This window comes from Tursiops truncatus, chromosome 9, assembly GCF_011762595.2.
Source record: "Tursiops truncatus isolate mTurTru1 chromosome 9, mTurTru1.mat.Y, whole genome shotgun sequence".
In the NCBI taxonomy this organism is placed as follows: Eukaryota; Metazoa; Chordata; class Mammalia; order Artiodactyla; family Delphinidae; genus Tursiops; species Tursiops truncatus.
Window position 1 is genome coordinate 14,506,027 of NC_047042.1, and position 18,085 is coordinate 14,524,111.

General features: G+C 41.8%; 1 protein-coding gene across 2 annotated transcripts in view; it reads left to right on the top strand.

The window, feature by feature from the left end:
* AMPH (amphiphysin) overlaps nucleotides 1-18,085 on the top strand; it is a 183,361-nt gene that overhangs the window by 107,295 nt on the left and 57,981 nt on the right. For both annotated transcript variants that reach the window (XM_033862882.2, XM_073809541.1), the window contains exons 6-9: nucleotides 6,408-6,515; nucleotides 8,406-8,491; nucleotides 14,883-14,958; nucleotides 15,598-15,680. In XM_033862882.2, the coding sequence (XP_033718773.1) occupies nucleotides 6,408-6,515; nucleotides 8,406-8,491; nucleotides 14,883-14,958; nucleotides 15,598-15,680 (353 nt within the window). The remainder of the gene's footprint in view (nucleotides 1-6,407; nucleotides 6,516-8,405; nucleotides 8,492-14,882; nucleotides 14,959-15,597; nucleotides 15,681-18,085) is intronic.

Here is an 18,085-nt window from a genome sequence, read left to right on the forward strand (position 1 = left end):
GGCTTCTCGTTGCAGTGGCTTCTCTTTGTTGTGGAGCACAGGCTCTAGGCACATGGGCTTCAGTAGTTGTGGCACGTGGGCTTAGTAGTTGTTGTGAAAGGGCTTAGCTGCTCCGCGGCATATGGGATCTTCCCGGACCAGGGCTCGAACCCGTGCCCCCTGCATTGGCAGGTGGATTCTTAACCATTGCGCCACCAGGGAAGTCCTTTTGTTCTGTTTAAGCAGTTCTTTTCCTGTGGTCCATGGTGTCCATGGTTGAGGTCACACACAATGATGATCCTCCAGTTACTGAAACATCTTACGTGAGAGATTTGGAATCATGTTATCTAGCTGGATTCCCTGAAGATAAATGAAATACGGTTTTACCTGCATCGTGGAAAGAGCCTACATAATCTCTCTCTCTGTTTCTCTGAAGTCACATTTCGAATATTAGAGCATACACATAGGGTTTCAACCAAGATAGACAATTGTGAAACCATTTCATATGGTGAACAGTGAAGGAAATAGCAGTGTTTAACTTGGAAAGGAAACAACCTGGGGTTGGAGAGCAGTTGGGATAGCTGTTTCTAATAGTTGAAAGACTTCTTCTGTGAACATACACAGATGTTGTGCCTTTTACTCAATGGACGGAAGTTAGACGTGGATACAGACTCTGTCACTTCATAAAGTGAGTGCTGAGAGATTATGTAGTGAATGCGTTATTGATGAAAAGGAGGATTAATGATTAAAAATACAGTGGAGCATTTTCAAAGCCTGGAACACAGTTGACTTCCTGGACTCATTCACATCAACAGGGTGTGCATGGTGAGGCAAATTTCCAAATATTTACTGCAGCCCATCAGCAAGGGCTATGCAGTACCATTCATGAGGGAATGGTGTTTGACTTTTCCAGCTGTGATTGGCAGGGCACCTGGTGTTACAGTTTTTGTTGTGCAGCACTGATATCTAAAATCAATGTTGGAATAAGAGACAGCTTGTCCCCAACCTACACAGGCTTACAGCTGTTAGCAGTTATTGTAAAATGAAGTTTAGATTTTATCTTAGCAGCTGTGCATGAGCCATTAAGCATATATTTACAGCAGTGGGCCAAAATGAATTCCACATTGGGGTTATTGTTGAAATTTTTAAAAAATTTAGTAAATTATTTTCTTTACTGCATACGGTCAATGAATAGTGGGGAATCTGAAGAACTTTTAATTAAACCATTTAATTGAGACTTCCCTTGTGGTCCAGTGGTAAAGAATCCACCTCCCAATGCAGGGAACACAAGTTCAATCCCTGGTCGGGGAACTAAGATCCCACAGCTCCAGAGCCACGTGCCCGAGCACCACAACTAGAGAGAGAAAACCCACACGCCACAACTAGAGAGAAGCCCAGGCTCTGCAACTAAGACCCAACACAGCCAAAACTAATAAAAATAAATAAATAACCTAAATAAGTAAATATTTAAAAGCCATTTAGTTAAACGATTTACGATTAAGCTAGTAAATTTATTTAATAAAATTTACTATTGGATGATTAAATAAGAAGTGTATCATTTTCCATGTGAAAGCTATAGTGTATTAACTCTACCCTTTCTTAGGAGATGTGGTTCTTTTTTCAGGTTTCCCAAATATCAGGTAGGTAAGGCAATAAGACTGATATGTTTTGCCAACACAAAAATATATGCATCAAAATAAGTGATGGCCTTCAAAATGTCACTTCTACCATGGTAAGCTGTACTCCGTAATTAACTTGTCAGTTACACAAGAAAATGACTCACATTATTTACTTCACTTCTTGTTTTTGAACAAAAAATAAGATGATCCAGTGCACTGTTCCCAGGCTTGGAAGTAATTGAATTTTGCCTCTTTTCGAAAATCAAGTTTATCTTCAAAGCATCAAGATTTGCTTTTTTGGAAGATACTAAAGGACAACCTCCCCACCCCCGACCAAGTCCACAAAGCAGAGCTTTGTAAATGTTTCCACAGAGTTACACAAGGCCACTACCTCAAGGGGCGGTGCTCCTTGGAAGGTAACAGGTGTCTGCTGAAAGTAATGAGCTTTGTCACCTTGTTAGCACCTTTCTCTCTACCCTGCTGGGCTAATTCATCACATATTTTGAGTGAACTGGTATGTCAGCCATCCTTCCACTGACGCCAGTCGGAAGCGGTCGGTGCAGAGGATAAAGTGAAAGGGATTGGAAGCAGCTAAATGAGTGTAACTGCCCCGCCCTACCTGTCATCACCCCTGAAGGGGGTGTAGAGGAGTAGCACAGAGTGACAGATGGTAGCCGGATGACAGAGTCTGTCAGAGACACCTGGGAAGTGCTAGAAAGAGTACTAACCAAGCATCAGGGGCAGGGACTGAGTGAGACAGGTGAGGGCACGAGGGTTCAAAGTCCTACGTGGACTCCTGACCCTGCACTAACATTACCCCAAGAGTGAGAGCCTCCTTAAACATTGTGCCCTAGGTGTCTCACTGGAGTCACCCTACTCTTGGCACTGGTCCCGGGGCTGATACCTAATTCATCTTTCGCCACAGACTTTCTGAGTAATTCTGGACAAGTTAGAGGTTAATCTCATGCAACTTCAAATTCCCTACCTGTAAAATGGGAAAATCCCTGAAACACCCATACTGGGCATTGCTGTGAGGACCCAGAGGACTATGTTTTGTAAACGATAAACATTTATATTATTGTTGTTTTTCTTCTTCTATGAAATTTAAAGTTTTTTAAGAATCCTCTTCTGCAGTTCTCAGTATTAGACTAGCTGGGCACAACTAGACCCCTGGGGATTTTTTTAAAAAGGACAGATGCCTGGACTTTGCCTCAGACTAACTAAATCAGAATCTCTTAGTCTGGGGCTCAGGAATCAGTATATTTTACACTACTTGCTTATTAGTTGTTCCTCTTTAACTTAATTTTTAGTGGTTGCCCTACAGTTTGCAGTGTACATCTTTAACTTGTCTAACTTCAGGTAACATTGCAGCACTTTATGTACAGTCTAAGAACCTTATAGCAGTGTATTTCCAGCTCCTCCCTCCATTCCCTGTGCTCTTATTGTCATATATTTTCCCTGTACATAGGTTATAAAGCCCACGATCTATTGTTTCTGCTTTTCTCTAGTTCAGTGACCTTTCCAAGCAATTCAAAGTAAAAAACCAAAATCTTGTCTATTTACCTTAATTTTTACCATTTCTGGTACTCATTTCTTTGTACAGCTCCTGTTGGTATTAAAATTCGTATATGGCAATGAGTTCCCCCAGCTTTTGTTTGTCTTTTAAAAAACGTGTATTTCACCTTTACTTTTGGAAGGTATTTTCACTGGGAATAGAATTCTGAAAATCTCTCTTGATTTTTTATTTTTCAGTGCTTAAGAGGTGCTACTCCATTGTATTCTGGCCTGCACAGTTTCTGAAGACTGTGCAATTCTTACCTTTGTACTTATTTTTTTTCTTTATTCTTGATTTGAAGCAGTTTGGTTTTGGTGTAGCTGTCTGTGTCTTGTCTGGTATTTATCCCTCTTGGGATTCTATGAAGGTCTTGGATGCGTACTCTGATGTCTTCCTTATTTTATAAAATTCCCAGCCATTATCACTTCAAATATTTCTCTGCCTCTCCCTCTCCTCTCTTTGAGACTCCAGTTACACGATGTTAGACTGTTTGATATTGTATTGGTCTTGTATGCTTGATTCTGTTTATTTTTAAACTTTTGCTCACTTCGTGGCAGTTTCTTTAGTGATTTTTAAAAATTAATTAATTTTTATTTTTGGCTTCATTGGGTCTTCATCTCTGGGTGTGGGCTTTCTCTACTTGCAGCGAGCGGGGCTACTCTTTGTTGTGGTGCGTGGGCTTCTCATTGCGGTCACTTCTCTTGTTGTGGAGCACAGGCTCTAGGAGTGCAGGCTTCAGTAGTAGTGGCACGCAGCATCAGTAGTTGTGGCTCGCGGGCTCTAGAGCGCAGGCTCAGTAGTTGTGGCGCATGGGCTTAGTTGCTCCACGGCATGTGGGATCCTCCCGGACCAGGGCTCGAACACGTGTCCCCTGCATTGGCAGGAGGATTCTTAACCACTGTGCCACCAGGGAAGTCCCTCTCTTTGTGTTTTAATGAGAAAATTTTCTCTTCATTTCATTTATCTTGAACTGTACTGTTTCTTTCCTCAGCTGTTTTAAGTCTAATGAAGAAATTTCTCCTCTCTGATAAATTTTATCATTTCCATTTGATTTCCATTTAGCTGAATTTCCATGTATCTGTTGACATTCCCTATCTGTTTATGTATTTTGTCTACCTTTTCCAGCTAGATACTTTAACATATTAGTCATAGTTATTTTAAAATTACTGACTGGGGACTTCTGGCGGTCCAGTGGTTAAGACTCTGTACTTCCACTGCAGGGGGCACAGGTTCAATCCCTGGTTGGGGAGCTAAGACCCCGCATGCTGCATGGGTGCAGCCCCCCCAAAAAAAATACTAGTACTTCCAACATTTGGGTCATGTCTGGTTCTGTTGCTTGCTCTGTCTTTTCTCATGGGCCACTTTTCTTTTTTTTAAGGTGTGTGTTTCAGAATTTTTGATTGAATGCCAGACATCGTGTATAGAATAGTGAAGACTGGAGTACTGTTTATGCCTGGAAATGGGTGTGCCTTTTTGTCAAGCCAGTAGTGGGACAGTTCAAATTACTCTGCTTGCACCTTGAGCTGGACTTGTGTTTTGTTGTTGCTATTGTTACTTTCGGTGCCCTGTCGCTTTCAAATTCCTCTAGAATTGGGCTGCTAATACCTTGCACGTATAGTCTAACATCTATAAAATTTTCAGGCTCTTGGGTTGAAGTCTAGTTTTTGCCTCTACTTTGACCCACATTGGTTGGGCCCTTGGACGCCAGAGGGTTTTTCTCCGTGTTCCTGCCTCCCTCAGATTTCAGGTGTCCTTGTGTGCCAGTGTTTCAGAGGGGATCTCTCTCCATACACTTGGCCTTTCTCCAGTGGTAGGCAGCTGTTTCTTGTTATTCAGTGCTGGGCTTGGAGTTGAGGCAAGGCTGTTTTATGTTATACTTTCCTGGCCTGTCTTAGGCAAAGTCGGCCTCGTATCTGTGGTTGAGCTTGAACAGGAGTTTCCTGACCCTGCCAAAGTGGGATCAGACCTCTTCTTGTTATAGGAATCAGATCTTGGGCCCAAGAGGGTTTTATGTTCCTCCCCTATGGGTTGAGATTTTTTTCCCCCACTCTGCTGTGTGTTACAATTACTTTTGAATATATCTAGGGGCCCAAGGGATTCCTATCCATCACTGGGGCCAGATTGATTTTGCTTCTACCTTTCCCCCAGAATCAGTGGATCTCTGCCTGGTCTCTGTGGACCAGAGGATCTGTTGTTTCCTCCTCAAGTGGCTTAAGGCTTTTGCTTTGTAAAGAGAAAAATGTCCAAGGGAATGGGCAGGGCTTTGTCTTTCTACCCCCATAGCCATCAGAGATCATCTCATTCTCACTTGCACTGCAAGGAAGTGTCTTGTCCCCAGTCTTTCTCATAGCATCCAATGGAGGCCCAAGGAAAGAGCTTGCCCGTAAGTGCAACTTCTCTTTGTGTCTTGGACACCCAGCTATCCCAAACTGACACGTTAGCCCACAATAGACCTTAAACAATGTGTTAAAATTTTAGCTGACTACTTCTTGTCCACTTGTATGGTGGCCACAGCTTTTACCTGCCAAAGGTGAAAGAGTTGGTATGTCTCGTCTCTCCTTGAAGAGACTCATCCCTCTTTGGAATTGAGATTCCTTTATTGCCATATGACTTCATGTGTGTGACACAATCAAGACAATTTATGCTTTTATAAATTATCCAGATTTTTTTCTTGCTAGTGTGACCGTAACATTGTTTGCAGCTCTCTATATCCTAACTGGAAACAAAAGTCTCTAGAAATCAATATATTTTAAAATCTCCTCAGATGACTTGAATGAACAAAAGGATTGACAAACACTTCTAGGCAGAAGGGTTTCTTAGGAAGTAAATCTGATTTATAGAACTGCTGTTAGTGTGGGTGCTATGAGAATTATAAAACCAAATCCTAATATAGTCTTGTACTATCTTCAGAATGGAACATTTAAAGATCTAGAATAGAGACTAACAGAGAGTATAGGTTTAGGTGCTTCCCTCAACCAGTTCTGGAATTTCTCTGGTCTTTGCAAATTCTGCCTTCACCTCCTTACGATTGTCCTAATTATTTTCAGAAGGGAGGCCTTTACTTGATGGTTTTCACACAAAGGAGTGGAGGCTGTAGTCTGTTTTCCAGGGGTCATTTGTCTAGTGAAATTCTGGTTCACCTCGATCTCCGGTCAAGGTCCCCAGCTACTGCGGACAAGGAAGGCATTTCGGCAGTCAAGAAGAGAGTCTGGGACCGTGTCTCTTTCTTAGCGCATATGTTTCCCTGTTGGCAGAACCGCATCGCAAAGCGCAGCAGGAAACTGGTGGACTACGACAGTGCCCGCCACCACCTGGAGGCTTTGCAGAGCTCCAAGAGGAAGGACGAGAGTCGCATCTCTAAGGTAGGGGCCGATCCCACTGTTGTCACCACTCTCCATGTTCTGTGACCTATCGCAACTTTGCTTTTGAAAATGAAATCTTCCCTTTCTCATGGAGATGGGAATCAGGACAGAATTGAAACTGAAGCACGGTGCTTGTGGGCTGCTGTTCATAATTTTCAAGTAACATTAAGGGTTTTCAGGTCACAGTAGAGTTCACATGGGTGACACTGACTCACATTTTCATCATCATAAACGTTCGCCCCCAACAGTACCGCCTGATCAAAGAAAGTAACGCGTCCTTACATTCTTTCTGTGGTCGTGCTCCATACTTGATACCAGAATGCAGATTCAACTAGGAAATCGAGTGTGAAATTCTCAGACATAAGTTGTGCTTGAGCGTACAGATGTGTACTACAATTGCATGACGTTCTTTTTCTTTTAGAAAAACCCATTTCCAGAGCTTTAACCATGTATGTCAGTCATCGGCTGACAGCTCATGGGAAACGCCTGCTGAGTTCTCACTTGGCATCCAGTCTTGCCTTCCCCCATCTGCACACACACAGCTGCCTGGATGGCCTTTCTGCAGCACATATCTAGATAGAGTTTCTCCACTGCTTAAGTCTTTTAACGGCTCCCATTGCCTGTAGAAAAAAAATTCTAGATTCCTTACCATGGCCCATGCGACCTTCGCAACTTGGTTCTGACTCACCTCTCCGTCCTTGTCAACTTTCAAGTCTTCTTTCCCCTCCTTTCCTCCCTCTACACATGTCCTAAGCTGGAGCCTCTGTGACCTACAATACCAGCTGCTGAGCAGCTGTGATAAGAGCTGCCCTTCACGCGAGGCCCCTGGTGCCAGGCACCATGTTCAACACTTCATTTACATCCTCTTTCTTCAATACTCACAACACCTGTGAGGTGGGCATTGCTATGTGCATTTTATGGATTTGAGGTGCACAGAGGTGGAGCAGTCTGATAAGTCCACGTGGTTAGTGAGCTAGCATCCCCAGTCCAGCAGCTCCACCTTTTATGTATTGCAGTCCATTCTCCATCCCCTTTGTTAGCAAACATTTGCTCATTCTTCAAGATTTGATATCAAGTTAAAACATCACCTGCCCTATGGAACCTTCTCGATTCCCTGCACCATCTTCCTTAATAGCATGCTCCATAACAGCTTATAAGCCCTTTCTTGTAGTGTAATTACTTAGACTTCCCACTAGACAGGGAATTTCTTGGAGAAGCATCCGTGTCCAGCATCCCGAGCAGAGCAGTGTATGTGACAGGCTGTTAATGCATTTTTGTAGAGTGAATGACTCTGGAAGAGATGCAAGAGCAACCATTGTAATCAATCACGTTTTTCTTTTGAAATAAGATTCAGTATTTCACTTTTTTTTTAATTAATTAATTAATTTATTTTTGGCTGCATTGGGTCTTCGTTGCTGCACGTGGGCTTTCTCTAGTTGCGGCGAGCAGGGCTACTCTTTGTTGCAGTGCGTGAGCTTCTCATTGTGGTGGCTTCTCTTGTTGCAGAGCACGACTTGGGCACTCAGGCTTCAGTAGCTGTGGCACGTGGGCTCAGTAGTTGTGGCTCGTGGGCTCTAGAGCACAGGCTCAGTAGTTGTGGCGCACGGGCTTAGTTGCTCCGCAGCATGTGGGATCTTCCCGGGCCAGGAATCAAACCCGTGTCCTCTGCATTGGCAGGTGGATTCTTTACCACTGCGCCGCCAGGGAAGTCCCCAGTATTTCACTTTTATTGAAAAAAATCTTGTGGATTTTTACCAGATTCTCTCCTTCCCAAAATGTTTCCGGGATGCCATAAAGCTATTCCTATTTTATATTAAGCGATGTTGTGTCTAGAAATGGCTGTGTCTATGTGATATTTTTTAGTGTAAACATGTTATGTGTCACTTCTAGGCAGAAGAGGAATTTCAGAAAGCACAGAAAGTGTTTGAAGAGTTTAACGTTGACTTACAAGAAGAGTTACCATCATTATGGTCAAGGTAAAGATGTTTCTGTACAGGTTATAGAAGTTCACGAACAGAGAATATTCGTTATCTTGTCTTATTCCGTGTGATGCTTCCGCACTGTGCAATAGAAGTGTTCAGTAATCTGTAATTTCCAATATGGTAGCTACTTGCCACACGTGGCTAGCTGTTGAGCACTTGGAATATGGCTAATGTGACCGGGGAACTGAATTTTAAATTAAAATGATTTCTCTTTAACTCTTTTAAATTTAAATCACCTGATGTAGCTAGCAGCTGCTCCATTGGATGGCACAGTCTTAGACCTTGGTATATTTCTCAGGTGGAGACCCAAATCTCAGCTAAGAAGCATTAGGAGAACTGTCCTTAACCTTGAAGTTTACAAGGATACTCTTTTAGCTTTTGGAAGAACTTCCTTTATTCCAATAGCTCATCTAGTCTTCGGTCTTTGATACGAAGCCTCTACTTTCAGCCCTTACCTGTTAACCCGAACTTCATTCCTATTTTAGATGTTAACCATTCTTCTCATTTATAGGTATTCTGCATTTCTCATGCCATTAAGTGCAGTTTTCCCCACTCAGTGGTTGAACAAGAAGCTGTTGGGTGAAGTGGGGCCTTATATCTCTCAATTCCCATCAGCACCCCCATGCTACCACCCTGAATAAACAGAATTGTGCTTGTCATTGCAACACTGCTTTAAGTCAAATCCTAAATCTTGGCGAGGATATGGAGGAAAGGGAACCCTCGTACACTGTTGGTGAGACTGTAAATTGGTGTGGCCACTATGGAAAACAGTATGGAGGTTCCTCAGAAAACTAAAAATAGAATTACCATATGATCCAGCAATCCTACTCCTGGGCATATATCTGAAAAAGATGAAAACTCTAATTGAAAAAGATATATGCACCCCTCTATTCATAACAGCACTATTCACAATAGCCAAAACATGGAAGCAACCTAAATGTCCATTGACAGATGAATGAATAAAGAAGATATGGTACGTATATACAATGGAATACTACTCAACCATAAAAAAGAACAAAATAATGCCGTTTGTGGCAACATGGATGCAACTCGACATGATCATAAGTGAGGTTAAGTCAGAAAGAGACAAATCCCATGTGATATCACTTATATGTGGAATCTAAAATATGGCACAAATGAACCTATCTATGACACAGAAACAGACTTATAGGCAGAGTATTATTCTTCCATTGTAGGGGGCTCTGCGGGAAACAGTGACCAGCTCCCGGGGGGACAGGCTTCCCTCAGGGCAGTGCTGAGGTGCGAGCGTCCTGGCTGGCAAGCTGGGACTGCGGTAAGCTGAGCTTCTAATCCTTCCCACCATTTCCGAGAACAAAGAAACATCTTAATAAAGAAATTAAGTTGGCCTTGACAGCTGACCAGGAGGGACCTGAGAAGGCCTCAGACAAGTCCTTTGGGGAAATGGTAATGTCTCAGAGTCTCTTGTTTATGAAGAACTTGTGAAATGAAACCTCCCAAGCAGATGATATCAGAATTCAGAGCCTGGTACTCTTTGTGGGTGTATATCTTACTGCTGGTGATGCTAGTTTTTTAGAAGCCAAGGTTATAGTCAGAATGTGCCCTTCCAGTGGAATGAGTGCCAAATTTGTTCATTCATTGGTTTGTTCATTTGCTTATTCATTCATTCATTTATTCATGGACTTTTTTGTGTGTGTGTGTGTTCCCGGGCCTCTCACTGCTGTGGTCTCTCCCGTTGCGGAGCACAGGCTCCGGACACGCAGGCTCAGTGACCATGGCTTACGGGGCCCAGCCGCTCCGCGGTATGTGGGATCTTCCCAGACCGGGGCACGAACCCGTGTCCCCTGCATCGGCAGGCAGACTCTCAACCGCTGCGCCACTAGGGAAGCCCTATTCATGGACTATTTACTGCATGCCTGTTCTGTCCTGTTCTGCTATATTAGGTGCTGGGCCTATACTCACGAACTAGACCAAGGCAGTCCCTACTTTGAAAGAATCTCTGATTTCATAAATTGGAGAGAATCACTATATGATAAGTTGCATTAAAAATATTGAACTTTTTTCTCAATTGAATACATCTAGTTGATTTAATTTCTGAGTTCTAAAAGGAAACAATAAACGTATTAGAAAATTGTGGATGTTTGTTTAGTCATTCTAAATAAGGTATTTCTCTCTAGTGCCAGTTATTTCTCCAAATAATCATTGCTATAAAAAAGATATGCTGTGTATCAGGAAACAGAATTTAAAGATAGAAGAAAGGGGATTCTTGTTTTTGCTCAATGTATTCAAAGTTCAATATGTTTAATAGAAAATCCCTTATAAATAAATAACAATAAAACAACACCAAGAAATAAGCAAACTAGGAATAGATGACTCACAAAAGGAGAAATTCAAATGGGCGATAAATAAATGAACAAAAAAATGTTAACTCACCTTTCATTAAAGGAACATACATAATTAAATAGTTGGTGAGATGCTAACTCTTTCTCATCATATTTACAAAGGTTTTGTGTGAAGTCACATTCAAAGTTGGGGGAACAGAAGGGGGAGCAGGTCAGCAGTGCCCATCGAAGCTTCTGTTTTCTGTGCCTTTCACCCAGCATTTACAGTCAAGAAGCTTATTCAAAGGAACTAGTAAAGCTGGACCCAGAGTTCAAGTCATAGGTCTTCATTAGGGTTTTGTTTATTATAGTGAAAAATCGATGCAAAGAAAACGATACCCACCATCAACTTCAACTTCATCCCACTCCCCCATCTCTATTTAAATCTGACCCTTCTTCAGGGCAGCCTCTTTGTCGTCTCAAGCAGATGTTTGCAGCTGGCACAGGGCTCATCACTCTCCTCTCCTCTTGGTTCCTTCAGCTGTTTCTGGCGTATCTGCTAATTTTTGCTATTTAACCACGTATGGCCTTTTGTGGTACCTTTAACACTCGCACTCTGTTCTGAAATCTGCTTCTTTCTCTCACCAGTATGAATGGAGCATATGTTCATCAGTCAGCCCTCACGTGCCCCTACAACTGGACTGTTAGTGTCTGGTGCCACCTCAGCCTACCACCAGGTGTGCAGCCAGAGTTAGATAGTCTCTTTGTCTAGTAATTGAATGAGGAACTACTGTCTGCATGATTGGGGTCCTAGGCTGCCAGTTCAAGTGCCCCAGGAAGACTCCTTTGCAAACCATGCAAGAGCTGGGTCCCTCTGCACGATGTTGTCAGGACACGTGCAGTCTCTCCTCTCCCATCCAGCCTCTGCCTTAGTTAGCTTCCTCAAATACAGGTCCAAGTCCTCTCCTTCCCCCAGGTGCAACAGGGCCATGGGTTGTAAGTAACTGTTGCCTGCAAATAAATGCGTGCTTCCTGGTCTGGAAGGTCCTCTGTCTCCCCAGGCTGTCACCTCCCAGGCTTCTGATCTGACCCTCTGCGTACTAACTATTTCCCAAACACACTGTGCCAGGATTTTCTTTATTAATGTGTGTGTGTGTATACAGACATATACATGATTATGTATATTACAGTTGACTCTTGAACAACGCAGGGTTGCTGACCCCCATACGGTCTAAAATCCGAGTACTGCTAGCTCTGCCTCAAAAACAAAAGAATTGATAAATGACTCGTCCAAGGGCAGGAAACTGAAACAGTTCAGCTAGAATCAGAACTCAAACCCTAGTTCTTTTGACTCCACATATTATGATCTCTTATTGAACACAAGCTTTTCCCTACAGTTAGTTCATTTAAAGATCTGTCAAATGAAAATACAGGTACTATCTTTATTGAAAAAAATCCATGTGTAAGTGGATCTGCACAGTTCAAACCTGTGTTGTTCATGGGTCAACTGTACTTTAAATCAATGAAAAGAAAAAGGTGAATTCAGGACCACATGATCACTGTAGATAAAGAATATTAAGATTGAGCGAAACATTCATGTGTCTTTCTCTGTCTGACTTATTTCACTTAGCATAATACCCTCAAGGTCTATACGTCTTGTCACAAATGGCAGGATTTCCTTCCTTCTCATGGCTGAATAATGTTTCATTGTGTCTATATATCACATCTTCTTTAACCACTCATCAGTTGATGGACACTCGGATTGTTTCTATATCTTGGCTATTGTGAATAACGCTGCAATGAACATGGAAGTGTGATACCTCTTTGAGATTCTGTCTCCATTCCCTCATGTATATATATCCAGAAGTGGAATTGCTGGATCGTATGATAGTTCTATTTTTAATTTTTTGAGGAATCTCCATACTGTTTCCCATAGCAGCTGCACCAATTTACATTCCCACCAACAGTGCACAAGGGCTCCGTTTTCTCCACATCCTTGCCAACATTTGTTTTCTCTTGTCATTCTGATGATACCCATTCTGATAGGTGTGAGGTTATACTGCATGGTATCGCTTATATGTGGTATCTTTTTTTAAAAAAAGGCAAACTCATAGCAACAGTGTAGAAAAGTGCTTGCCAGGTGCTGGTGGTGGGGGAAGTAGGGAGAGGTTGGTAAAAGGTACAAACTTTCAGCTCTAATGAATAAGGACTGAGGACCTAATGTAAAATATGGTGACTGTAGTTGATAACACTGTGTTATATAATTGAAATTTGCTAATAGAACTTAAAATGTTCTACAAGAAAAAGATAAATATGTGAGGTGCTGGGTGTGTTCATTAACTAGTTGGGGGAATCCTTTCACAGTGTATATATCAAGTCACCATCATGTCGCTTTAAATATCGTACAATTTTATTTGTCGATTAGACCTTAATGAAGCTGGAAAAAAGGATGAAGAAAACCCAAATAAACTAATCTTATAAAGAAAAAAAAGATTAAGTGAAACATGGTAGGAATCTAAGGTACAGGTTAAGCCACAGGAGAAGTAAGTCTTATTGGTAGAATGGATTTTAGCACTCAACTACTGTTTCATTTCCGAACCTCTAAATTGAACTTCCAGCTTTTATTTTATTAAAATTCCAAACCATGGATTCATGAGAAAGCATGGAAATAATATTCACGCTTCAGCAGAATTTCTTGGCAAACATGCCATGCTTTTCTATTGCGTTTTCCTCCTTTTGCAACCAAATACTGGTTCTCTACTTGTTAACTGCATGGCCTGGGACAGTAAAACTCTTGTGCCTCAGTTTTTTTGGATATAAAATGAGAATCACTGCCTAGGGGGTTGTTATGAGGGTTAAGTGAGGGAATATAAGAAAGTGCTTAGATGACTCTCCCTTTTATTGGCTTTAATGATGATGCAACATTCATCCACCTCTCCTGTTTGGAATTTGACTCACCACAAGGCACAGCTAAGCCGCTAGAAGCCCCCTTTTCTCTACCCTTTCAACTCTTTGTTTAACTAAAAGGGGTGCCTACTGTGTATGGGCACATTCTTATTCCCCAGTAAGTATTCTTATTATAAACTCCCTGAATATATGTTTACTCCATATATTAGACCTATTTAGTATTTCTGGTCCTTTCTTGCTCTTGATTGGCATTTGGAATCTAATTAACCAATCAGGATTCTGGGATGATTTTTGAGAATGTCACTGAAAAAAGAACATGAATTAAATCAAAGTAGTGATTTACTCAGATGGAGTCAGAAGGACTGAATTAAATATAGAGTCCAAAGAGCCCTCATTTAGAGCAGAGGGAGCTTATACTGGGGATACTGGGCTGAATCCACTGGGCTGACTGGTGTGCTTACTATTAGGGACCTAAACATGAAGACTGAGGGGACCTTGCTCATTTCACAGAAGCCCCCCCACCATGACTTTACTTCACAAATGTGTTTGAGGTATTGCGAATGAATAGCTTGTGTTTTTAATTTGTTCAATGAAAGTACACTCTCACTTCCGCTGAAAAATTGTAATTAATTTGTAGGTTTTTTTATTTCTCTCTATCAAACAAATTTCAGAATCCAAATATATGATACCAAAACTAGACCATTTATATTTTGTAAAAATTAATAAACTTCTCTATCTGAAAACTTTTACAAGATACAAATCTAAACTACAAATGCTTAGGGCAGTGGTTCCAAAAGTGTTATCTCTGAGCCAGCAGCATCAGTATTACCTAGAGCTTGTTAGAAATTCAAATTCTTAGTCCCCACCTCAGACCTGCTGAATCAGAAACAAACCTCCAAGTGACCCTGGTGCACATTGAAGTGTGAGAACCATTTGTTGGGGTTATTACCGACACTCTAGGAAAGGTTGTGCTGTATACCAAAAGAAGCTATTTTTTTTCATTAACAAATCAGGAAAGGTTGGGCCTACTCTGGGTTCGGCATTTTTATTTAATCCAACGTTATTCAAAATTTCGTAAAGAAAATCTGTCTTTAATATATGTCATTGCCATTGAAAATACAGTTTTGCTGACCGGTCTTTCCCATCTCTTCTTTCCTCTTTGTATCTCTACATGGTAGACGAGTTGGATTTTATGTCAATACTTTCAAAAATGTCTCTAGCCTAGAGGCCAAGTTTCATAAGGAAATTGCGGTGGTGAGTAACGAAGATTGTTTTTCCTTATGGAATGTAAAGTAAATGAATGTTTGTTCTGGAAGCAGATGAAATGGCACAGCATTATGCAAAGAATTCACTCTCTTTCGTGTTTCTTTTAATAGTGTGTCATGACCCTCAATAATATTTCTACATTTTTTTTGTAGTGACCACATGGTTCTGTATAGCTGGTAAAGATTTTAGTTTGTGCTTTCATGAATCCCTGCCTGCTTGTTACAGTCTTACAGTCTTTTTTTTTCTTTCAGTCAGTTTTTAAAGTTGGATTTCCAAGTCTTTAGGCTCAAGAGAAATTGGTTTCCAGATATTCACATAGTCAGCAGCTCTGTCATCGACTAATATTTTCTTAGTTCAGCAGGGAGGTTGTATGACTTTATCTCTAATGGAATCAATGTAAACAATAAGTTTTCCTGCTCTGGTTTGCATATATATTTGTTTATTTGTGTTTGTGGCCTGACAGTTTTGACATGAATTTTAAGTTGAACCCTGTTCAGAGGTTAACTTATCCTGGGACCATCCGTACTATCATAAGATTCTTAGTTTTTCAATAAACAATTCCTTTCTGGGGTCAATAGCCTGAATTTGCAGCAGAATGACTTACAGCAGTGGCCTCTGTCCCCTTAGCTTTGCCACAAACTATATGAAGTGATGACGAAATTGGGTGACCAGCACGCTGACAAGGCCTTCACCATTCAAGGAGCTCCCAGGTAGGCCATGTTCATCAGAGCCAAGTTCATGTGTGTACACCTTGAAAGCAAGGATTGTTGCAAATTCTGCAGTCTGTATCAGCCTATGGTCTTTTACTCATCCTCCAACGATCTAAAACCAAGGAGCCCTTCCATCTGGAGGCTGATGCCAGCCTTAGTTCTGTGCTTTTATGTTGACTTTTAGCCTTCAGATGTATCTCTATGGACTTTTGTCATTGTCACAATAGAGTTGATATCTACCTCTCTCTGCTTTCCAGCAGTGGTGCCAGCTTTTTACATATAATTTCTTTTTTTTAAATAAATTTATTTATTTTTATTTATTTATTTTTGGCTGTGTTGGGTCTTCGTTGCTGTGCACCGGCTTTTCTCTAGTTGCGGCGAGCGGGGAGCTACTCTTCGTTGCAGTGTGCGGGCTTCTCATTGCGGTGGCTTCTCTTGTTGTGGAGCACGGGCTCTAGGCGCGCGGGCTTCAGTAGTTGTGGCACGTGGGCTCAGTAGTTGTGGCTCCCGGGCTCTAGAGCTCAGGGTCAGTAGTTGTGGCGCACGGGCTTAGTTGCTCCGCAGCATGTGGGATCTTCCCGGAGCAGGGCTTGAACCCGTGTCCCCTGCATTGACAGGCGGATTCTTAACCACTGCGCCACCAGGGACGTCCCTTACATATAATTTCTAGTTGTGCACTTGTTACTTTAGTTGGAGAAGAAGGGAATTCCCCAAACTCACAACAGTTAGTCCTGATACTTATTATTGGTGCTTATACCTTTAATGAATCCATTTTGGGAAAGGAGAAAGGAAGTAGGTGAGACCTCTTCTTACCTCCAAACTTGACCTTGCAAGCACTGCGTTGTTTTGTTGAACGTTGGTTTGGTTTTATTTTGAGTACGCCAGTCAGTTACACCAAAGCCTCAGTGATCCGTAAGTAAATGGTCTACACTGCCAGGGTTTGGATTCACAGCAGCCTTCTCCTGTGATTTGGGAATCCCTTTTATCCATCCTTCTCAGACATTATGTACTCAAGTAGTGTAGGCTAGTGAGGCTTGGGTTGGAAGTCAGAAGACTCGGCTTTCAAGTTTCTGACTCTGCAGTTAATTTGCTGTGCCTTCCTTGAGTAGGTTCAATAACCTCTCTGGTTTAAGAGCTCTTTTTTAATCAACAGAAATAAAAATGTGCTATTGAACTAAACAGCTTCTAAGGTAATATGCAGTCCTGACATTCTGTACTTACGATCTTAACATCAGTCAATGTATATATGATACACACGCATTTATAAAAGCACACATACTCTTAACACAGGCACCGCCACTTCCATATATCCACCTCCGTATATCAGTGTTTGGAACTCCCCGGAAATAGGTAATTTTCTTAGTTGATGCCCCTTGGTTTAGCTGTACTTGTAGTCCCTACTCTGGCTGCTATTCTAAGTGAGCATTAAGTATATTTTCTTTGTCTAAGAGAAAGAATGTTGCCTAAAAGAATACAGGAAAGGGATAGAGCTGCTGTTTCCAATACAATTATTTCAATATGAGGTTAGAAACCAAGAAAGAATTGTAATAAGAGTATCACAGTGACATTTGGATGATTTAGAGATGCAGTGCATGGGAAAAGGTTGTTCCCTTACACAGAGAGGAAAGGGACAAAGGCATCTGGAAGTTGCAATGTTGCTGAATCAGATACAATGAAGAAAAAGCGGGGCCACGACCACTTGACAAACGTTCTTCATTTTTTTCCATGTTCCTCCGCAGAACAAGGTGGTGAGTGAGCTCAGCGGGGTCTCCATTTGGCATAGCTTTGGGGGCTGTGCTTCCCAGCAGAGGCCATGATTGCTGGCACGGCCCCAATCATGCATGCGTCCACGTCTTGTCCACGGGACCCATTCCCTCAGCCCCTTGAATACGTAGACCCTGCTGCTGTGTACGTGCTCATTTATTTGGGGGTGCAGACCTTGTTCCCTCAATCTGTAGCGTTTAGAAATTCTTAGAGAGTAGGATGGATCCCGAGTCGTGTCTTAGCTGTTGCATTTGGGCTGACGACAGGCATCTGGCCTGGTGCCAGGAATGTAGTGGGCTCTCAGGAAACAGTACAGACTCTCATCTATCACATAATATGTTTGCAGTTTCAGGCTGTCTGAGCTGAGTCACTGTGCCATAAGGTGTAGAAGGAGAAATAATGAATTAATTTCTAAATGTCATCAGAAAGCACTCCTACAAAATCTTAATGAGCGCTATCCTTTTTTTAATACCCCATGAATCATTTGGGGGGTAGGTTTTGCTATAGATTATGCCATAGCAAGATTCTCTTAAAAATCAAAAGTAAAATTAGTTCAATTAATTCAGCTTATGTTTGGAATATCCTTGCAGAGTCTGTCTGGCCCAGTGGAAAGAAGAGGGGTTCACATTACCAAGGCCAGA